Raw genomic sequence first — 24,045 nt, forward strand, 5'->3', positions numbered from 1 at the left:
GTTATGCTTAGCAGCCTATCACTGTGCCAGAAGTACTCAGATTTACCTGGAGGCCAGCCTGGTCAGCATTTCCAGGTCTCTTTGCTTTAGGGGACCTCTTAGTCACTCAAAGGCACAGATTATGAAAGTCTAAGCTTCTCTCAGGACATAAGGCTCCTTCACAGAAGGAGGGATTGCACCAATACACAAAGACAGAGTTTATGAAGATGAATAGTTTAGCTTCTCTGGTATTTGCTATGTGGTGATAACTGCTAATATTTGCTATGTCGTGATAACAATCTACCACAACATAAGCCCAGCTGATTACCCTGAACACAGAATCCCAGGGTGAAAAGTCTCCATAAAGATCAAGTACCCCAATTATTATTTAAATATCCCCTTTAGAACACAATGGCAAGCACATCTTTCAGTCACTGTTTAAGTACCCTGATTTGGGGGAAACTCTCTCCTCCAAGAGAGCCCATACCATTCCACTTGCTCTCTAGAAGTTTCCCTCAGCTTATGGGTCACTTCTGGTCACTCTGCCAACTGGGTTTGTTCTTCCTCCTAAAGCCCCCCAGCCCCTCTTCTTCTGGGTAGGCTTCCAGCTACTGTTTTCTAATGAAGCGGTCCCATCCCCAGTTCCTCCTAAGATGTCGTTCCACCCGAACTTGACATCTGTACTCTGGCTGTGGAAGGGAACAGGACTCATCGTCGCTGTTTTGCTCGCTCTTTTTCGGGAAGGAGGTGAAGGGAAGGCATGATGTGGAAGGATGATGTGTTGAGATACATTTTATGTTTTGTGCTTCCTCTTTGTCTCACCATGCTACCCAGACCAGGTAGGGGGACCTTTGTGCTCCCACACTTCTGGGGTAGTTTGCATTGCAAAATTAAGAACAGAAGTTGCTCTCAGAACATTCTTGACTTTTGTTTTCCAGGATCTTATGCTCCTTGACAGACTTGGGAAATGGCAGGAAGAGCAGAGAGAAGGGGTGATGACCCTCGAAACAGAATGGGTGAAGCCAAAGAAAAAATTGAGAGATTCTTCTAGAATGAAAAGGGGATGGAGGTAATCCACAAAGTAGTGGTGACCTTTGCCAAAGTGATGTTTAAGAGATGTGGCATCCCATGCAGAGGACCCTATTACATTTTTAATAACCTTTCAATATATTGCTTAGGCGATGGTTTAAAACCTTGAGCCCAAAGCCAGAACATCTGGGTTTAAACCCTGGCTCTGTGTGAGTCTGTGTAACTCTGGGCAAGCTCGCTACCCAGCCAACATTTCAATGTCTTTATAAAATGGAGATAATAATAGTAGCTGGTTTGCAGGGTTTTGTGAAAATTAAATAACATAATCCCTATAATGTGCTTGGTACATTTCTAAGTGTTAATTAACTATTATACATGGAGGAAGTTGACGTGAAAACATTTGACAAAATTAAACACATCATAAAAATGTAAGTCATCATTATTAAGTATTTGGTATTTCAGTTGACTTGAAAAGAAATTTCCCCATTTCCTAAAATAAATTAAACATCTGGATCTAAACATATAGAATTATAACAACAAAAGGAGAGAAAACGTTTACATCCACAGATGGGGAATATTACTTATTTAGGCCTAGAAATAACCCAACACTGTCATATAACTTGGATCCTGTTCCATAAATAATCATAGGAAGGTTAGTGAAGGGACATTAAAGTACAGTATTCAAAACTTCTTTTCTGCATATACATCTGAATACGAACATCTTTTAAAATTAAAGTTTTCCTTCATCTGCCAGGCAGATAATACAAAGGTCTTATCAATAATTCATCCTGCCAAAGAAACTCATTACTCAGCCAAGGCTATGACGAAAATCCTGTCAAGAAGCCTTGTTTTGGCTAAATAAGACAACTTAATTTAGTGCAAAGTGAATAATCCGACTCTAAATCATTCATTCTGGGATTAAACATTATGGATTTCTCCATTATATATGCATCCCAGGCCTGGACATGTATTAACTTCTGTATTGCTTGGCCCTGAGGGATGGCCCCAAGGGTGGCCAACCCAGTGTTCTTGGAGCCTCTCTGAGGCTACGAGGTCTGGTGGGCAGAACAAAAGTAAAGGAGAGTTTTAGAGAAGCTAAGAATTTAGAGTTGGAAGTTCTCAAAGTCAACCTTTTGCATAATCTGGGTGTCCCCTCCGTAACTACTCTGAAGGTTGGTCATCCCCTTCTATGGGAATACTATCGTGAATATGGAGTTTCTTACCCATTTTAGTTAAAACTTTCTACATTTAAAAGAACAGAAAAGCCAACTCAAGCTAATAAAAGCAAAATGGCAATTTATTTCCTCATATAACACCACAAGAACAGTCTAAGATTATACTTTCAGTCTTGGCATGATGGAGGCTCAACCAATGTCACCAGGGTTTGCTTTTTATTCCCCTGTCTGAGCTGCACTTCCCTTTGAAGAGTCGCCCTTGTTTGTGCAAGCACAGTGGCGGCAGCAACCTCCCATTCTCTTCTTCACAGTCAGCAGAAAAAGATCAACATCCTGCATAACTGAAACAAAAGGCTTGGAATTGGGTCCTTGGGGCTCTAATTGGCCTAACTTGGGTCTTGTGTCCATCCCTGACCTACTCATTAGTGCGGAGAAGAGGGGTAGGGTGATGCAGTGCTCTGATCCCCCAGGCTCGGCTGGATAGCGGATAAGTCAGGTGCAAGGAAACTACAAATAATGGAAAGGCAGAAGAGAAGTATCAAAAAATCAGAACAGATGAATGCTAGGTAACCAAAACCCTATTCACCACATATTCGAAGTTATTCTGGTAAAGCATTCCTTTGGTTAGATAGAAATTGATTTCTGGAATTTAAAGTTCCCAGTCCTAAATTTGCCTTCTGGAATTACATAGAACAAGACTACATCCTCTTTTCAGTGGCAGTTCTTCAACTGTTTGTAACATATATCAAATCTCCCTTGCTCTATTCTCCTCCGGTTAAATGTACCAACATACCAGAAAGAAGACTTTTGGGATTAGAAATAAATCAATGCATACTATTAAACAGTAGAATCTTATTGTGGAAGTAAATATATTTTTGTTCTGTTCATCTTTGTTTCAAAGAAAATGGTTTTATTAATAAATTTGGTAATGATTAGTATTGGCAAGGCTATTGGGGAAATATACATTTTTAAGACCAATGAGTTCTGAAAATGTCCACTGGGTAATTTGGACTAACCATTGAAGACACGGAAGCCCAAACAAAATGCTTCTCAGTGTTCTTTAAAATATCAAAGAGCTGGGCGCCTGGGTGGCTTTTGACTCAGGTCATGATCTCAGCCAGAGTCCTGGTCTAGAGGCCCGAGTCAGGTTCTCTGCTCGGCAGGGAGCCTGCTTCCGCTTCTCTCTCTCTGCCTGCCTCTCTGCCCACTTGTGACCTCTCGCTCTCTGTCAAATAAATAAATAAAATCTTAAATAATAAAATAAAATAAAATATCAAAGAGCTAACAAAATAATGAAAAATCACTAGGCCTAAAACCAAAGAACATGCTAAATCAGAAAGGAAGTCTAGAACTCAAAGTTGCCTTTGTTTTGGAAGTGTTTTCTAATCTGGAAAAATATATCTACAAAATTAAATTGTGGTTTTGGCTGCCTCGTGAAGTTAGATGAAAAATGTCAGGGTGTAGAACTCATCAAATTTAGGGAGGTTGATAAACCATTCTCAGTATTAGCTAGATCAAAAAGGGCTATATTCTCAGGATAAGGGTGAACCAGTAGGAACTCTGGGCTCTCAGGAGCTTACAACCTGACTTCAAGTCATCTACGTAATCCGTGGAACTTGAAGCAGTAGACTTGAGTTATGATGGTCCTAGACTGACGACACACAACATAGCAAGTGCAAGTTCTTTCTGGAAAAGATCACAATATGCTGGGACTCAAATTATTCCTACAAATAAATACCAAATGCAATAACCTTCATACAATCAAGATAGCCAGGCAGACAAGAAGTTAAGACACCATGAGTAAGAATATGACAAGACAAAAGACAACAAAAACAGAGCCCAAAAGACCCCAAAGAGTGGAATTATCAGACAAGCATGCATAGTATTTTCAAAGAAATAAAGTTAAGCTTGAGTTCCAAGTCCATTCAATGGCAAAAAGGAACATCTCTTTAATAGATGGTGCTGAAAAAAAAAAAATAATAATAATAATAGATGGTGCTGGCACAATGGGACATCCACATTCAAAATAAATAAATAGATAAATAAAGTTGGACTCCCTACCTCATACCACACACAAATCAAAATGAACCAAAGGCCTAAATATAAGACCAAACCAAAACACTCTTAGAAGAAAACAGAGGTATATTTTCATGACTTTGGATTCAGAAATAGATTCTTAGATATGACACTAAGATAACAAGCAACAAAAGAAACCATATGCAAAATGGACTTGATTAAAATTAAAAACCTTTGTGTAAAGGACACTATTAAGAAATTGAAAGACTAAATATAGAATGGGAGATATTTTCCAATCATATGTCTGAGAAGAAATCAATATTCAGGATATATAAAGAACTCTTACAACTCAGCAACAAAAAAGACAAAAACCCAATTTAAAAATGAGCACAGGACTTCAATAGACATCTGTCCAAATAAGATGTACAGATGACCAGTAAGCATATGAAAAAATGCTCAAGAGTAGTAGTCATTAGTGAAATGTAAATCAAAACCAGAAGATAACACTTCATACCTACTAGGATGACTATATTTTTTTTTTCAAATAGGCAAATAACAAGTGTTGATGAGGATATAGAAAAATTGGAACTCTCATACATTGCTAGTGGGAACTTAAAAAGGTACAGTCACTGTGGAAAATGGCGGGATGGCTCCTCAAAAAACTAAACACCCAGAATTACCATATGACCCAGCAATTCTACCCTCAGGCATATGGCCAACAAAATTCAAAGCCAGTACTTGAATAAAGACTTGTATGCCAATGTTCACTGCGGCATTAGTCATGACAGCTAAAACACTGAAACAACCCAAGTGTCCATCTTTAGACGAATGGATAAACAAAGTATTGTATATGCCTACAATGGAGTGTTACTCATCCATAAAAAGGAATGAAGTTCTGATATATGCTGCAACACAGACACACCTTGAAAACATACACTATGTGAAATAAGCCATATATCAAAGGACAAATAGTATACAATGCTACTTATATGAAATATCTAGAATAGGGGAATTCATAGAGGCAAAAAAAGTACACGGTCATCATCAGGAGCTGAGGGAACAGGGAATGGAGAGTTATTGCCTAATAGTTACAGAGTTTCTGTTTGGGATGACAAAACATTTTGGGAATAGATCATGGTAATAGGTGTACAACATATAAATATAATTAATACCACTGACTTGTATACTTAAAATGGTTAAAATGAAAAATTTCATATTATATATATATGTGTATATATATATATAAAAATAACAGAAATAAATAAATTTCATTTAATGAATTTTTCATTTTACCCATTTTAAGTATACATATATTTAAGTGTACATATATATCTCTCTCCACAATGTTTAAAAATTATATATCTATTTATCTACCTATATATCCACAATGTAAAAAGAAAAAAAGAATCCAGATAGAACTCAGAGCCTTTTTCTTATATTCTTCACCATTTGGCAGAGATGAAAACACCCCTACAATGAACCAAGATATATGAGGTGGATTTAAAATTGAAATGAAAAGTAACCCAGCATACATCTTAGGGGCAATAAAAATTCAGTGCAGGGTCCACTCTCCACGTTTCTGGTGCTTTAAAATTAGGATTCAAGTTCAAAATGGTGCCCCTGCCATCTTTCTAGATCTTCATCCCATTGGAAGCCCAGAGGGGTGGCGAGTACAAAAAGCATGCATGAGAGGCAGGAGACAATGGTAAATGACAGCCGTAACTAGTACATAAAAGCTTCAGGAGTGACAGGGTCACTTTGATACAGTTTCGTGTGGAACACAAGATTAAGCCAGAGCCAAAGCTCAGGCAGGTAGGGGAAGCTGAAGGTATGAACCAGAGGGTGAGAATGTTCTGGGGCTGGCTATGGTGAACCAAGAAAGGACAGAATCAGAGCAAAACCAGAGCAGGGCACAGGGTCTGAAGACAAAGGAAGGTAAAAACAGGATCAGAATCCAGGAAAACGTGTCAGGGCAGAGTGGTCAGGAATCAGGCTAACTACCATGAAGGCTGCTTAAATGTCAACCTGTGAGACACACTCTCAGAGGATCCATTGCCCCATGCTTCAGATCTCTACCAAGATCATTAAAAATTCAGGTAGCAGGGCCCAATTCCAACTCAGTGAATCAGCATCTCTGGGGGGTGGACCCAAGTAAATGCATTTTAACATACTCTCAGATGAGTCTTAGGCCATCTAAAGTATGAGAATCCAGATCAGGGGACACACGTGTGGCTCCTGAGGTAGACCAGAAGTCTACAAGTTCAACATTCCAGTTCTGCAAGTGCACCATATGTATCCTCAGTGTGGAACTCTGCAGATCCTGCCAGCAACTTCCAGTTAACATAGACTGATAACTCTACACTGACTAGGGCTGTGGACCTGAGCTAACAACAGTGCCTACTAGTCCTAGAGCCGCTACCCTGTACCAAGCACCAGGCCAACTGCTTTTCTGGAATTGCTACACTTAAGGATGCTCCCATGACTATCCCATATTTACAAATGATCAAGCTGAAGCCTCAGCTTGAGATGGCAAGAGATGGCAAGCAACTTGTCCTGGGCTACCCGCCGGGCAAGAGCAGCTTTGGGCTCTAGGCCCATTTAACTCCAAGACCTGTGCTCTTTCCACACACCAACACATTACAAAATTTTCCACAATAGTTTAAAAAAAAAAAAAGGCCAAAAAGCAGGGGGCTGGCAGTGGAGGTTATAGCATTAATTGATGGTGAGTCTTAGGTTAATTAAAAAACTTTTTTCACTACAGCATACCCAGGGCATGGTGGTGAAGCAAGACTCTGCTCTCTTTTCTAATCTTCTTGATCCCCAAGCCAGAAGGTATTGTCAGGTAATGTAATCTTGTTCTGGCCTTTTCTTCATCTAAGTGAAGAAGGGGCTGAGATTAAGTTTGGGAAGAGATTGAAAAGCAAAGCTCAGAGGAACAGATTAAAATGATGCTGAGGCATCCTGAAGCAGGAGAAAAAAAAATGATAGGACTTTATTGATGGAGCTGCTGAAGGGAGATAAGACACATCTCAGAGGGACCAGAGAAGGGAAGGAAAGAAGCTGAGGAGGGAACAGAGATAAACAGAGTAGAAAGAAGAGATAAGAGGCAGCATGAGGGCGAGGCAGGGAAGAGGAAGACAGGATCAGGGGCTCTGCGGGAGAGTGGGACCCGGCCCTCTGCTTTCTCTTTTCTCAGGTACATTTTTAAAGGGGGAGGGAGCCACACTCATGGAATAAGTTAAGTGCCAGATCCTGATTCATCTCTGAGCCCAAATAGTCCCATTTGAAAGTAAGGCTAAAGTTGAGTCTCTTCAAGAATGTGAGACCCTCTGGCTTTGTGCCCTTCACACTCCCCCATCCATTTCCAGGTTGGCCCAATCAACACCGAACCTAAGACCCCCAGTGCAATCCCATCCACCTCAAAAGGGAGTAGAGTCATGAAAAGCTCACGAAGACCCTTCATACACCTGGAAGGTCCAGAGTGCAGGGTTGGAGATCATGGGCTTTGAAGCTGCTCCAGGGTTTGAACCCCAGCTCAACCGCAGGCTACCTATTTTATGAATCTGGACTTCCATTTCCTCAGCTGTCAAACAAGGATAAAACTGGCAACCCCCTCATAGAGAGATTCTTACGATTCAATACAATCATGCATGTAAAGGGCTTAGGGTAGCATCTGACATCCAGAAGGGGCTCAAGTAATATTAGTGATGACTACTAGTGCTGTTATTAGGCTCAGGCACAAAACTACATACACACAGTAGGCACCCCATGAAAATACTTATCCATTGGGTTGAGGGGGAATCAGGACATTTGTTTCTAGTCCTGTCTCACTCACCATGGTGGGAACACAGGCCGTGACTTTACTTCTTTGTGCTTCCATTTTTCTCCCCTATCAAATGGGGATGTGCTCTTGCTCTGACAGAGTATTGTGGGTTTGGAAACTCTTAGAAAAGTAGGAAACTGCATAGAAATACAGAAGAGGTTATTTCCCTTACTCTACCATTGCACTTTTACTCCTAGCTGCCTACTCTCTGACATACTTATGAAGTTTCACCATGGCTAAGAATTTTTGCCACAATTTTCTTCACTGACCTGGGCTGAATATTTCTGCCTCATTCCTCTATTGATGCCTGACATTCGCATGAGAGGTTCAGTTCCCCAACTTCAAGAAGGTGTGTATGCAGAAATCCTAAGCTTTTATCCTGTTTATATCCCTCCATTCTTTTTGCTACTCAGGTACATTAAAAATGATCCAAACATTTGGAATCACAAAATGCATAATACAGACGGAAGTGGTTCTGTAGACTGTAAGCCGTCAGAGAAGAGGGACTAGGTCTGTCCCGTTCATTTACCTGCCCCAGTACCCAACAGGACCTTTGACACACAGGAGACATCCAAGATACTTCCACTGGATGAATGTGTCAGAAATCAAGGTCGTTGACCCAACAGCCATTCCCAGTTTCTCACTTGCTGATTGAAAGTTTTGGCTAAATGGCTATGTGTACATCTTGGGGCTGAGTCATGTTTGGTGTAAATTAGTCCCAGATATTTCATTCTCCTTGGCCAAAGGGTAGGCATGTGATCCAGTGAAGTATATGGCCGATGAAACATACGGGAGGGTTTTCTGGTAACTTCTATGGCAGATTTTCATTTTTGATAAAGGATAAGAGTTATACTAGGGGGAAAGTCCTATTCCTTTCCATGTCCTTCCTTCCTGTTTGGGATCCTTTGGTGTGAGGGCACATCAGAGTTGTGATAGCCATCTTGCAACCATGGGGGAGGAGCCAAAAGAAGTCACAGAGACTCTAATAGCTCATTTCCATGAAGCTGCTGAACCAACCCTCAAACAGCCTATATCCAGATTTCTAGTTACATGAAATAATTAAGTCTTTAAGTCACCACTTTTTAGTGTTCTCTTACTTGCGGCTGAATACAATCTTTCTAAGACAATGAATAACTGTGCCCTGAGAAGGGTCTCCCATTATTTTTAGGTACAAGAGGGCAAAGAGTTGCCTATTTCCAAGTTCTTTACTCTGCAATGAAGGTTTCCACTTAACCAGTCTTCCATGTTTCTCTTATAATCTTAGCATCATTCCATTACCCCTCTGATGTCTCTGAAAGATTAATAGTACCACCTTGACCCCCAGACATTCTCTCTCCGTTTATCTTTTCTGTTTTCTTGTTATCACTTTCCACAGACCAAATATTATATCTTGGTTTTTAATTACTTTAATGGGCCTCATCCATAGTAATTGGGACATTTAGGTCATTATCATGTCTCCTCAGATCTTCTTGAACAATTTTATTGATCATCTCTTTGAGCAAAATCATGTGGGGGTACTAGACCCACATAAACTTGTAACTTAGGCCAAAAGTTGTCCTGATTAATTAGCAACATTTCCTTCTGGCACAAAGCTGCCCTCCCTTTAGAATCGTGGTTCTCAGTCATTTGCGTATTGAGGTGGGCTAAAAACTCCCCTGATAGCCAGGTCTCACCCATGCCCATTAAAATCAGGATCTCAGAGGGGAGTCAAACATCATTATATTTTGTTACTGAAATCCCCATATGATTTCCATATGCAGCTGACTTTGAAAATCAATCAATGCTTTAGGCCAGTTCTCAGTCTTTAATGTTCATAAGAATAACATGGAAACCTCGTTAAAATGCAGATTCTGATTCTGGTCTCTAGGGTGGAGATTGACACTCCGCACTGCTAACAAGCTCACAGGTGATGACCATGATATGGTCTGAGCCCCATGTATTGATTAACAAGGGTCTAGCATCTAGATTTAATAGTCTATTTTAAGACTGGACCATAGCAGCGAAAAAATGATCACCGCAAGAGAATCAAGAACTCAGGGTGGTTGTTTCCGTCTGGTTTAGTTACAGACTTCAGTGGACAAATCATCCCAGTTTGCCTGGATTTGTAAACATGTTATGGTCATTAGGGGTTTCTGAAGGGGTTCCCAGCATGCGGGACTTTGAGTTTTAAAATGGGAAAAGTGGGGCGCCTGGGTGGCTCAGTCGCTGGGCATCTGCCTTCGACTTGGGTCATGATCCTGGGGTCCTGGGATCGAGCCTCGCATCAGCCTTCCTGCTTGGTGGGAGGCCTGCTTGTGTTCCCTCTCTTGCTGTTTCTCTCTCTGTCAGGAGTGTGGATGGAATCTTTTTAAAAAAAAAAGGGGGGGACAAGTTGGTCACCCTCATTACAGGGTGTTCTTCAAAAAGGAACAGAACAGCCAAGCTTCACAGTTCCACATTCTCATTCCTCTTTCTGGGTACGGCAGTCCACCCCAGGGTCAAGGGTGTTCTGGGAAAGATGGTTCAAGGGAAAGAAACACTGAGTTGCATGCACCAGGAACTTAATGTGACCTCAAAAGGGTAAACAATCAGGTAGATCCAGGCTGACCTAGAAAAATCCAAGAACAGTTTTATGACATGGCCACAGAGAGAAGTCCAGGAGACGTGGTTTAGGTCTGTCATCTGGCCCCTTGTAGCCTGGGGTAACTCAGTCACCTTATCTGGGCCTCAGTTTCATCAGATAAAACATGAGAGTTGAATTGCTGGATGTATCAGGATCTTTCCTGGACACCCTCCCAGCCCCCACTCCCCACGCAGCACCAGTAAAGCACACAACTGCAGAACAGCACCTTTCCAGCTCAGATGGAAAGTAAACGCATCTTCTATTTCATGAGCAGCTAGCTCCAGCACACCCCAAGACCCTCATAACAATACCAACATTCATCTTACTCCAGCATCCTTCTCTTTGCTGCTTTGATGTTCAGAGAGCTGAGAACTCATGATGCTTTTTTTTTTTTTTTAATGGCAATAATATGTTGACAAATCCAAATGAAATTCTATTTTGAGACCCAGCCTTTTGGTTACAAGTGGCTTCCTCCTTCTGATCTTGCCTTCCCCCAGGGAGCTCACTTCTCAACTTTTTGTTTTCTTTGGAGAGACAAAGAGTCTCCCCAGCCACCCATTGCTGGATTCCTGTTAACCTTTCATTAAGCCCGCTGACAGCTGGCTCCAGCTCTTCATGAGTTAGTTCAACACATTCCCATTTAAATGTGTCCCACCTGGCTTCATTAAGGTTCCTGCCAGGTTCTCCACTTGCGGCTTCCTCTGCAAATGCAAATAAGATTCTGAGTAAGTAATATGGAGACAAGGGAAGATTGAGCTATAAAGGGGTTGGGATGGGGTTTGGGATGGGAGAACCATCAAAACACTCATGTCGCCGTGGATTTGAGCAAACTGAAATCCATTTGGGACCCACGCAAGCCAATACTGCAGTTCTATATGCACTGAATGTTAAATTAAGGCCCTGGGTGAAGTACAGGGTAGTGGTTAAGAGAGTGGAGTACTTCCAGCCTGGTTCAAGGCCCCGCTCTGTCATATGGGGTTGGTCCATGCGACCTTAGGCAAGTTCCTTCACCTCTCTCTGATTTTGTTTTCTCAACTCCAAAAGTAGGAGTAATATACCTGTTTTGCTGGGTTGCTGTGCGGATTCAGTGAGAAATGGCCTTGAAACAGTCAAGTACCTAGACCATAGCAAATGCTACTTAAGGATTGGATGTTATCTCTGATTTAGCTTAGAAAGACCAAGGTCAAGGTTGCAGAATTAGTTTGTCATAAATCCTCAAGGTTGGATTGTGGACCCACCATGTAAAAATCAACTGTAAGAACCGCATCTCCATCAAAGTCCTTCCTTGTGCAAATGGAAAATCAACACTGATTCCATTCTGTTGCATTACCCATGTATGTTTCATCTCATTTAAATTTTTAAGCTCTCTAAGGGAAGTGATCCTCTCTCCTGGGCCCTAGATATTAGGAAGTTATTTGTAGGTGGCTACCAATTCATCCTGATTTCATGGAGAGGGAAAGAGGAATTACTAGACCAACAGTCTCCTCTGAACAGGGAGTCTCAGCTTAAAGATTTATGTATCTTAATTCTTCATTTGGTAAAACCCACACCCTGCCTCCTAGACTTTGAAGTCTCAGACTGGTTTCCTTGTTCTAGCCTGTCATCCTGGGTTGCCCAGGACATTACTCTCACTAAGTTGGAGTGGTAAGTCCGTCCAGTGGACACAGACGCGTTCCACTCTGAACAGCACCAGCACTTCCCTAGCCTCACTCATCTGTAGTAGCTGCCTGGCCTCAGGCAGAGCCCAGGGGCTTCTTCCACACCATGGCTAGAAGTCAGGAGATAGGACTCTCTGATCTGCATTTAGAAAAGGAGATTTCTGCCACAGCGTAGAGAACAAATTGGAGGGGGGAGGACTAAAGATGGGAAGTCCAACCCACGCAAGCTTAAATGAGGGCTCTGACACCCACCTCCACCTGGACCTTTACCTCCTGCTGCAGGAAACTCCTGACTCTGTGCCACCACACCCATCCCCAGAGAGTCCTGGGTAAGGGAGAACCTTTTCTCAAAAAAAAAAAAAAAAAAAAAACGTGAGCCAAAATGATGGTGAAGTTCTATATTGCTTCTGGCATTACTGCTGAGACCCAGACCCAGGGTTGCTCTGACCATCCCTGGAGGGGGGCATGCACTCCAAAAGTTGGGCATAAACAGAGAGATACAAATGCATAGGAGGCAAGGGCAACTAGGGTCAAAAAGGAACCCAAAATTGTGTCCCAGATGCAAGGCAATTTGGAGAGACATGAGGCCCTTCTTCCTATATCCGGATAGCTGCCAAAGAGAAGAGAGATTACACATGTTCTGTGTAAACACAATGAGTTCAGCTATGACCCATAAGCAGATGCTATCTGGAGACAGACTTTGTTTTAAATATTTCTAAGTCTCAGAACTGTTCTGAGATGGAAGGATCTCCTTTAGATGTGGTAGTGAGCTCACCATCACCAAAATTATTCAAGCACAGTCTGGAAGATCACTTAGCATGATGCTACCTGGGAGATTAAAGCACCTGGCAGAGAAGGTGCTAAAGATCTCTAAAGTACTTCCACTTGTGAAATTAAGGCAAGACTGGACCATGACACCAGTGGAATCAACAGGGCTTTAAAAACAAAACAACACAAACAACACATTCTAAGACTTGTTTTGACTATCGATTCCCACATCATGTCCCCGTCCCCCATCCTGAGAAAAGGTGGCGCATTAGAGCGTGAAAAGACTGTCTTCGTCTTCTCTTCCATGCTGCATGTCACCAAAGTTGTTTTTACATTCTCCAACATTGTCTAGCCTGCAAGGAGAAAGGGGAGTCTGAGAATGGAAAACGCAATGACCAGAAAGAAATGGACGTTGTTCACCCACAACATAACTAGCCACGGTTGTTAGAGTTTTGAAAAGGGCTCAGACTCCGTCCCATCTAAGCCTCTTCATTCACACATGGGAAAACCGGCACTGTAGGAGATAAAGGGCTTTTGCCAGTCTATTCCAATAAGGGAATTAAATGTTTCTATATTAACAGAATATAAAATCAATATCACAATGTGTGTATGACTTTGGAAAGCTGCCTTGCTGAGTCTCAGTTTCCCTACTTGTTAATATTTATTTGGTAACAGATAATTTGGTATTGATGCAATTAAGGGAAGGCTACAGTCTTCAACAGAGTTTACACCGCTTCTTTTCATTTCTTTCCCCAAAAGCTATAGAACAGGACAGATGTCCAAAATCTCTTTCCAGAGATGCTTCAAACTATTTAAAACAAAACAAAACTGTTCTGATGGTCTAATATTGGGCAGAGGAACCAAACCCGAAGAATGATATTCTACATGTTTTTCATTTTCCACAGTGCCAACTCTCTTTCTCCATAAACTCCTGTTTAATAATGTCCTTTTAAAACGAATTGCCCAGAGTTGAACAATTCTGAGCACAGAGGACAGAGGCATATCACCTTCTTTCTTTTGCATGCCATGCTTCTATTAATGCAACCTGCCTTTGTATTTATATTTAAGAGAAATATAACAGTGTTAATCAAGACAAGGGTTAATGCGAGTTAAATCCCACAAATTTTTTTCACCTCTAATGCCACACTTCTCTAACCCTTAATTTAAACAGAACACAAGCACAAGTCATTAAACCACTGAGTAGTATCTAATCATTTGTAACAGCTTGTACAGTCATTACAACAATCAGTCATGCAAGATTAATTACCTTGTGTGTTTCGAGAAACAACTGGTTTTCATGACTTTCCCTGAAAAGACAAGGCCATGGGTAAGCAGGGTAGCCGTGCTAGAACATGTGAAATCCTGGGAAAGCCCAAAGCTGCCTTACTAAGAGCAGAGTTGGGCCAAAGGTGAGAATTTAGGGGCTGGTTTTGGCAGACAAAACCATTCCTTTTATTTTTTCGGGCCCCAAGGCAGTGCCCATCAGTTACGCATCTGTTCCCGCATTGTTGGCAATAATGTTAAGCTGCTTCATTCTTACGTCTTTGGCCACCCAGAGTTGAAGCACTCACTTGAGTTTTAAAACACTTCCTTATGAGACATACTCACAAATTCCAAAACTGTATGAGGACCAGTGGCCTCTGCCTTTACAAAGGGCTTTGCAGGAAGGCTAATCGCAGGCTTCCTACTGAGATCGGAATTTCCTTTGTCCGTGTTCACTAGGAACAGGTATTGAAACATGCAAGTTTCACAACTATTGCGTGAAAGGGCCAAGATGGTTAGCAGTTCTATTTCCTCATTTACCACCTCAAAACAGTTTCTATTAATGACTACAGAACAATTTCCCCCCATTTTACAAACAGAACCAGATGTCACAGACCTCTACTTTGCATGACAACTATAAACCCTGTTCCATGACTCCTTTTTGCAGTGTGTTAAAACTATTTTTTTGAAGAGGTGTGGTGGGGTAGGGAGGTGCAAGGTCACAGACAGGTGAGGAATCTAATATGACTGTGGGTCCCACCCCCTGAAAGTGCAAATCAGAACACGCAAGTACCTTTGCACAGGATTCCAAGGGAATCCCTTTCCCCTGAGGTCTCTCTGTGGAGCCCAGGTAAACAAAGCTTGCTTTAAGGCAAGAAGAAGCCTGAGGTCATTCATGGCTTTCTTCCTGGGGCAGTCCTAGCCAGAGCAGCAGGCTGGACCAGGGTTTCCTCCACCCTAAGACAATGATAATAATAGCATTTTTCACTTAAGGCAGTCATGAGGAAGAAAGGAGTTAGACACATCAGGAAAATAACAGCAGGACTGTCAGTGATTGAGTTTCCAGAAAAGTTCTTGCTTTTCTTTTCCAAAATATAAACTCCATCAGGAAGATGATACGTGAAGGTTTTAGCATCTGAGGGAGCATAAGTTTCCCTGCTACGGCCCTGAACAGGATGGAGTCAGTGATGGAAATGGGACTCTGGGGGAAGGAGACAGGGGCAGGAAGTGGAATCAGTCCACTCCCACATCCTCCTGGATGCTCCCCAATTCCGAAGGGCACCATCCCACCTGGGCCTGCCCTCCTTACCTTGAAGGAAAAGCGCCACAAGCAATGCCAACAGTACGAATCCCAAGGAGGGACCGATGATCATAAGCAGGTCGGAGTTGATCATTTTTACCTGGTGAGACACAGGGATGGCAATTGGGCCAGTCCTTTCTGAACATTACCCCTGCATGATTTTCCTGTCCCAATCATACCTTCCACTCGCCAGCAGCTTTACTGCTTCCCCCCACCCCCAACTTTGCCCAATAGGGCTCAAGATCGAGGCAAAGCAGCCTTGCAAATCAGAATTTTTAAAAAAATCTTTGCAAATCTGGAACATTTACCCAGACCACACAATTCTCTTGTCTTTGACATCAGTCATATGGGCTGTGGGGTTCTGAAGGTAGGAAATCTTCTGCCCAGTCCTGGGCAGCTCTCCTCACAGCTGATTTAGACCTCCAGAGGCAATAAGATTCAAGAGAAAAAGGAACTCATTTCAAATTTTCTACAGCACTGGTTCTCAAAGTGCAGCCAGGGGACCCATGAGATCAAAATGATTTTCATGAACATTATTTGCCATTTTCACTGTCATTCTCATAAGATGGACAGTGGGGTCTTCCCTGAGGTGGCTTGACCAGTGATGTGCTGAGGTCATCCTTCCAATACTAGAATATGTAAGCAGATGCGACATTCTCTCTGCTTCCCACGCAGCCAGATAGTCGAGAGATTTGCAGAAATGTAAATAATGCCACTAAGGCCATTTTTCTAATATGGTTTCATTGGGGAAAATATAGTTGTATTTCACGTTATTCATGTTCACATGTCATGGATTTGTTTTGTTATTCTTGCTTTTAAATGAAGTCATCAACATCGTTTTCAATTTCCGTTTTAATGTTTGTGAGTATAAAGGGGTCCTGACACCAAATCGTTTGAAAAGGGCTATTCTTCAGGCAACTCCTAGTTCTGGGGGGGCCATGTCACCCCTGCTGCCCAGGCCACGTCCATTTCCTCACCTGCCTGGCCCTTTCTCAGACACAGCAGCAAGGAGAGCCAGCAATCTCCCTCTCAGGAGGGAGAAGGGAAGGAAGAAAGAAGGGATGCAGGGGGCCTTCCCTTTTCGCTTATAGGTGTCAATTCTGCCTGCAGTTTTTACTTAAGCAGCTTGAATCACTTTGGTGACAATAAAAATTAATGAAGGGTACAGTCAGCAACTAAGAAGGATGCTGGTGGAAAGTGTCAGTCCTGCAGGATGTCACTAATCCTGGGCCACACACAAGGCACACAGGATGATTTTTCTATGTTTTTGTACTTTTTATTTCTTTTTGTTTTTCAAAACGTCTGCACATAGAGAGGTAACGATAGGAACATGATTTCTGCCAGGAGCACAAGGCACCAGCCTACAGATTGCTTAACTATTTCCCCTACCTACAGTTGCTGCTCAGATGTATCTGCTTCCCCAGTTCATTTCTGCAAACCTCTATTGTGGTTAAAAATCAAAGTCATATGCTTCCAATACTTCTCAAAAATTTTACCTGTTCTGATTCAACTCCATTTTGCACAAGCATTTCTGTCTCCGTTGCTGGGAAGGAAGAAGAGTGGGGGAGAAATGTTTATATTTCCTCTGGGGGAATAAAATACCACATCCTGCAACAGGCATTTCAAAGCTCATCTGGAATTTCAGTTGACATGTTTAATCTTTTAATCCCATCTTTCCTTTTTCATATAATTTATTTACAACACATTTGTTTTGAGATGGTTTTATCTGAAGCTCACCAGCTATCAAACATTATCCCCCAGGAACATCTCCATTTTATAGATGGATAGGACGGGGCATTGGTCCAGCAGGAGACTGGGTCTAAATTTTCGGCTGGTGCCAGCAATGTGTCTGGGGTTTTTATCCAGCAAGAAAACAGTCCGTCTATCAGTTAACAAATACTTTTTAAGCATTTGTCTGCTAGCTATACTATCACCCTTGTTGACAAAACTTACAAGTTAATGCAGAAAAGCAAATTTAAGCAAATAAGGTGAATAGCTGAAAAAATGTTATAATTGTGCAACGTTCTGGGAATAAAGAGTACAATGGTGCAATGTTCTAGGAATAAATAGTACAATAATTGTACAATAAATAGATATGTTTAGGGACATACCACAAGGATGGCTGACCTATTCCAGAGGAACAAGGGTAAACGTCCCTGAGAATGTAAATTTTAAGCTGAGACACGGACTCATTTATTTATAACTGATAGCTGAGTTCAACAAGCGAGACATACTCTGCTAAGCACTGTTCCAGGCACTAAGAATACTAAGATGAATTCAGCCCCTCCCCCCCCAACCATGAAATTCACAGTACATTAGAGAAGGCAGACCAGAAGGTCATCGCAACCTCACAGGCCACTGGTGATGATGGGGTATGCGAGGTTGCCAGGGAGCACAGGAGGAGGGAGAGGCACATAGCCCAACATCGTAGCTCAGTGAGAGCTGTTAGAATCAAACTCCTTGAGGACAGTGTCCCTCTCTGCTTCCTCAACAGAGGGACCCTAGCACACACTCGGTGCTCAATAAGTGTTTGCTGAATGACTAACATCTGAGCTGAATTAAGATTGTGTTAGAATTAGCAAAGAAAGATGGTAAAGGCCTCTTAGGTAGGGCAGCAACAGCAAAGCCATGGAAGTGTGAACCAATGTGATTCCGTGTGGAATGGCAGGCAGCTGTGAAGGTAGAAGATGAGTGGGAGGGGGGAACGGCAGGGATGACCACAGAGATGGGCAGGAACCAGTCAGGGAAGGCCTTTGTTTCATGCTGGTAAGTCTCCGTTTAATTCTGTAAGCAGTGGGAAACTGCAGAAACATTTTAAGCGTGCTATGGTCCAGTTAAGAGGATAAGGAAATAGCCAAGATGAGAAGATCAATTATCCTCTGATGCCAGGTCTGAAATGCAGAGCTAACAGAAATGAAGGGAGAGAGGCAGATTCTAGAAATGCTTGGAAGGGAGGTCAAGAGGATGTGGACATTGAACATGGGGGTGAGAAAGAACCAAGTCTTAGATAACTCACAGATTCTTGCTTGAGACTCTGGGCCATCGCCCCACTGTCCACCAAGACTGGACACAGCAGAAGCTGAAGGGTCAGTCCCAGGGAGACAGACACCAAGCTCAAATTCACAGTCATGGCGTAAGGCGCCCGAGAGACACACACAAACCCCAGTCACCTCACATGCAGTTGATGGATTTGAATCTGAATCAAACTCTGGGGAATGTTGCAGTTGCAGATATTGATTTGGGAGTCATCAGTCTCCAGGGAGCAGTTAAAATCCTCTGAATGTATAAGAAATCCAAGGGTCACGTGTTCAGAGAGAGAAGAGCAGGGATCCTAAGAAACCCCAGCTCCTGAAAGGTGGACAGAGAAGGCGGGGAAAAGAAACAAACAGCAGAAAGCAGCAAGTGAAACCAGGGTCACATAAGCCAGGACAGGAGAAAATGCCTAGAAAGGACGCGAAATCATATGGACAATAAAATCTGCCTAAAGAAAGAGAACATAAAGCCACACATATTCGAGGCCTGAGTAAAATAAAAATCAAGGTGAATAATTACTGAAATTGATCATTGTTTCTCCCAAGCTTCTTTGCACTCTAGGTGTGAGAAAAATGTGATGGGTTTTCTAAAGCTCATAATTTGGTACAAGAGAGCTTATTTGTTCGACAGGGAAAGTGACTTGTTGAATGCCTATGAGCCTAAAACTCTGAGGGGAAAATTCAGCATGTTTTCATATCCTACAACTCAGTTATTGTTGTTTTTCTCTCCGCTATTATTCCCTAGAGCTGGAAATTACAGGTAAGAATTCAAAACTCCTATCCCTGTTCTGTCAAAATCCTGTAGTATTACAATCATTTGTGATAGATAAGACCGAAATTGAAACCATCAAAGAGAAAAGCCCGCCTAGGTCAGTTTTGTCAGAGCTAATCTGTATTTTAAGTTGGAATTGTCGAGTAGGAGAGACATTTTGCAAACACAAACACTGCCAAGGAATACTGAACACTACTTCCTCTCCCCGCTCCCTTCCTCCTCCTCTTCCTTTTCTTCTTCTGAAAATGCCAAAAGCCCGAGTGGGAAGCGCTCCACAGCGACAGTGTTAGACACGGAAGAGCAGCAAGGAACACAAGTGGATGGCCATGTTTGATCCTTGGCAAACAGCAATGCTAGCAGCTGGTGGGGGGCGGTAGACAAGCAAAGACTACTCGTTTCCTGGTCTTCTGTGCTATCTTGGCCCTGACATTCTTAAGACCCTGAACCCTTAAACAAGCACATCCAGGCAAAGGCAGGACTGCCCCATACCCCAAACTTGCACAAAAAGCAATTCTGGGAGAGGGGAACTATGGTAGGTTGAATAGTGTCCTCCTCAAATGTATGAGCACCCAGAAGCCCCGACTGCAGACTTTTAGAAATAGGGCATCTTAGAAGCTGTAATTAGTTTGAGGATATTGAGATGAAACCATCCTAGATTTAGGATAGGTCCTAAATCCAACAGCAGGTGTCCTTATAAGGAGAGATGACACAGAGACACACACACACAAAGAAGGCCACATAAAGACGAGCAGAGATCGAAGGGACGTGGCCTCAAGGCAGGGAATCCTGAGGCCACCAGAAGCCGGAAGAGGCAAGGAAGTCTCTTCCCTTAGAGCCTTTAGAGAGAGCATGGCCCCCCTGACACCTCAATTTTAGGGCTTCTGACCTCCAGAATTATAAGATAATACATTTGTGTTGTTTTGCACCACTACATTCTGGTATATATTTACAGCATTCCTGGGAAATTCATACAGAGGCACAGACTCTGTACAGGCTCGTGGTCATTAAGATCTTCCATGGGAACCTCAGTCCTGGGGATGGGCACATGCGGGGAAGATTGACCTTTCATTTAAATGTTTTTTTGTACACTTTGTACCTTCACCATATATATGTCTTCTATCTAAAAGAAATTAATTAACATGTAATAATAAATAATCTTCAACTTAACTGTACTTTTCCCAGGTCTATGGACTCACCAATACTTCTGATTAATATTAGATTTGCCTACAGGGTGAGAACATATTTACATTAAAAGAAAATACCCAAATATGGACCCTCTAGGCAGAGTTCTCATTGTAAATCAGTAAATTGGCTTTCTGGTTTAATTTTAGGCTCTTGATTGAGTTCTTGATAGGCTCTTAATTGAGTTCTCGAGCAAAATGGAATTCCTACAAAACTTAACCCCAGACCTTGAGCACTGTGAGGCTGCCTCTGAGCTTCCCCTACCCTTCACTGTCACTGAGTATCTGTATGCCCCACATTTCTCGGCTGGGTGACCTCGGGCATGACATTTCCTCTCTCTGAGCCACAGTTTATTCATCCGAAAATGATGGTATTGCACAACTGATCTCATATGTCCTTTTTATCCTTTATATTTCTGGATGCCTTTTTACAAAAATTTGAATGACCCAAAGAAAATGATCATTTTACAGTAGTTTTTTAAAAAGGATTTGAAGCTATACTTAGTATAGGAAATGAATATGTAAATATTTAAGAAACACATGCATACCTCTTCCTTCACAAAGAAAATTTAAAAATACTGAAAGACTAAATACATCTGACTTTGGGTGGAAATATTATAAGCAATTAAAATTTTCTATCAGTACTCCTGTATACTTTCTAAATCTTCTCAAATGAGAAAACTTTAACTGTAGAATATATACCATGTGTTAATCACTGAAACTTGGCAAGATGCCTGAGTCAAAAGCCAACTCCTGTAGCATTTCTCTGAAACAACTCCATAGTGACCGTCTAAGTGAAACTTTGAAGACTGCTGTTAGAAACCCATTAACTCACAACTAAAGAAGAGCTAGGTGATGCTATTGGTAAAAGACACACCCCTAGATATAAGAGTCTGGCATACAAAGATGTTCAGGATATGTATATACTTTTTAAAAGATTATTGATTGATTTATTTGACAGAGAGGCAGACAGGGATGGGGGGAGCAGGCTCCCTGCTGAGCAGAAAGCCCAATGCGGGGATCAATCCCAGGACCCTAAGATCATGACCTGAGCTGAAGGCAGAGGCTTAAACCACTGAGCCACCCAGGCGCTCCTGTATATATTTTTTTTACTTTTTTTTTTTTTTTTTTGGATGGTTTTAAAGAATGAATGCATGTAAAAACTGGGGAAATCCAAGTAGAGTTTGTAGACTTGTTAACTGTATGGTGCCAATGCCAATTTCCTACTTTACCATGTGCTATAGTTATGTAAGATGTTGGGGGGAAGCTGGAGGAATGTAAAGATTTCTCTGTACTATTTTTGCAAGTTTGTGTTGAGTCTAAAATTGTCTCAAAACAAAAAGCTTTTAAAAAGTGGTTTAAATACCAGCATTTCATATGGTTCAATCTAGTATCTGCATGATACACAGTGGCTTTGCAATAAAGATTTGTTGAACAAAAATTATTGAATAAATGTTAAAGCAAGTTTGAAAATGATTTTGTAAAAAATTTTAAAATTTTTGTAAAAAATAATGATAGATGTTACTATGTCATTAGAAAAAGAAAATGAGCCAGAGCTCCTAGGTGGCTCAGTCGGTTAAGCATCAGGCTCTTGGTTTCAGCTCAGGTCATGATCTCAGGGTCCTGGAATTGAGCCTCACATCGGACTCCAAGCTATGCCTGGAGCCTGCTTCGGATTCTCTCTCTCCCTCTGCACCTCCCTCACTCTCTCTCTCTAAAAATAAATATTTTTTTAAAAAGAAAAAGAAAATGATCTGAAAGGATATAGACCATATGGTTAGAGCAATTATTTCTTCTTCTTGGTCATTTGGGGTGAGGAGTTGGGGAGAATGTTTGGAATGCAAGGAAATTCACTTTCTACTGTTTTACTGTTTTCTTTTACAAGAGCATGTGCTTATTTTATAATATAAAAAAATTAAGGGTACCTATGAAAACAATAACATAAAAACACTCGCTTTACCTTGAAAGAACTTATAATCCAGTAGGGTAGGAAGCAGTTTTCAGTGCCCGTGCTGGATGAGCCCTGTTGAAATAGACGCACACTGCCCTTTCTAAAGAATGTGTCATATGTCTGGGTGGTGTAGATCAAGGGTTGGCAAACTATGGCCTGAAGGTAAAATCCACTCTGATGCCCATTTTTGTACAGCCTGAGAGCTAAGAATCATTTCTACATTTTTTAGTGATTGAGAAAAAAACAAAGTATGACTAACTCCTAACACATGTAAACTACAGGCAATTCATATTTCCATGCCCATCGATGAAGTTTTATTGGAGCAAGGCAGTAACCATCTGTTCACTTTACCTCAGGCTGGTTTTGCACAAAAGGGCCAGGCTGAGTAGTTGAGACCAACAGCATGGCATGTAAGGCCTAAAACAGGTACCATCTCACCCTTTATAGGAAAAGTTTGCTGACTTCTGGTATAGTTATCAGAGCATAATTTTAATCTTAAAACCTTCAGACCCTCAGGCCCTAAGGTGATGAGACTTCCCCTTCAAGGTGATTATGCCTAAGTTAGGAGACCTGAACCCACCCACTGAAATAAAACTATGTGCTCTGTGCAAATCTGAAGTGGCACTGAATTTTTAGATAAGAAAATCTTTTAATATCCACTTTGAATATCACCGCTGTTCCATCCACTGGGCAGAAATTGGCTTCAAAATTACTTGGTACTCCCTGTCAAAATCAATTTATTGAGCCTTTATTGTCAGTGTGCCTGACATAGTAATAAGCACTTCATGTAAATGATCTCATTTAATGCTTATACTATCCATTCTACAGATGTATAAACTGAGGCTGAAAGAGTTTAAATCACTCACTTAAAGTAACACACATAATAAAAGGAAATTTGAACCCAACTCTGAATGACTCAAAAAATCATGATTATAGCCACTCCGAGAGAAAAGATAAAGAGCATATTAAAATCCTGTTTGAAAATACAGACTCTCTAGCCAATGGGCTTCATGCCAGAAATCACCTGGAAATAAAAGCACTCTATCTTCTCCGTGGGTACATTTAAAACTGATATTACATATTTTGATTCATTATTAAATTCATAGACACAAGGACTTAACTTGTGTCTCTCTACTTTTAAAACAAATTTAGTTCTGATATAAGTCAACTCAATGATACAATCTTAACACAATCATAGAATTTTTAAAAAGTGACAACTTGAGGCCTTCAGTAGTTCTTTCATGTCAGGATCTGGCTTATGCTGCCCCTCTCTGGACGACTGGTGGTATGGTCTTAAATAATCCAAAGGAAAGAAAAAAGATGCCCAAATCCGTCAGAGTATTTTAGACTTGAAAAGAATTAGAAATTATCTCCTCTGATACCCTCCTTTTTTATCATCACCAAAAGAAAAATTAAAATCTAGAGACAGTTTCATTTACTCAAGATTTCACACCAATGAGTAACAAAGGAAACGACTAGAACCCATATTTTCTGAA

At 41.5% G+C, this 24,045-nt stretch overlaps 1 protein-coding gene across 1 annotated transcript in view; it reads right to left on the minus strand.

Moving 5' to 3' along the window:
- Positions 1 to 13,275: 13,275 nt before the first annotated feature.
- The window catches only part of TIMD4 (T cell immunoglobulin and mucin domain containing 4), a 32,113-nt gene continuing 21,343 nt past the window's right edge, over positions 13,276 to 24,045 (minus strand). The window contains exons 6-9 of the mRNA XM_032851652.1: positions 17,110 to 17,156; positions 15,623 to 15,713; positions 14,318 to 14,357; positions 13,276 to 13,403 (exon numbers count right to left, since the gene is read on the minus strand). Coding sequence (XP_032707543.1) covers positions 13,319 to 13,403; positions 14,318 to 14,357; positions 15,623 to 15,713; positions 17,110 to 17,156 — 263 coding nt within the window. The 3' untranslated portion in view covers positions 13,276 to 13,318. The remainder of the gene's footprint in view (positions 13,404 to 14,317; positions 14,358 to 15,622; positions 15,714 to 17,109; positions 17,157 to 24,045) is intronic.

The sequence above is a fragment of the Lontra canadensis genome, unplaced genomic scaffold (assembly GCF_010015895.1).
Source record: "Lontra canadensis isolate GAN:19392208 unplaced genomic scaffold, GSC_riverotter_1.0 scaffold5, whole genome shotgun sequence".
Taxonomy (NCBI): domain Eukaryota; kingdom Metazoa; phylum Chordata; class Mammalia; order Carnivora; family Mustelidae; genus Lontra; species Lontra canadensis.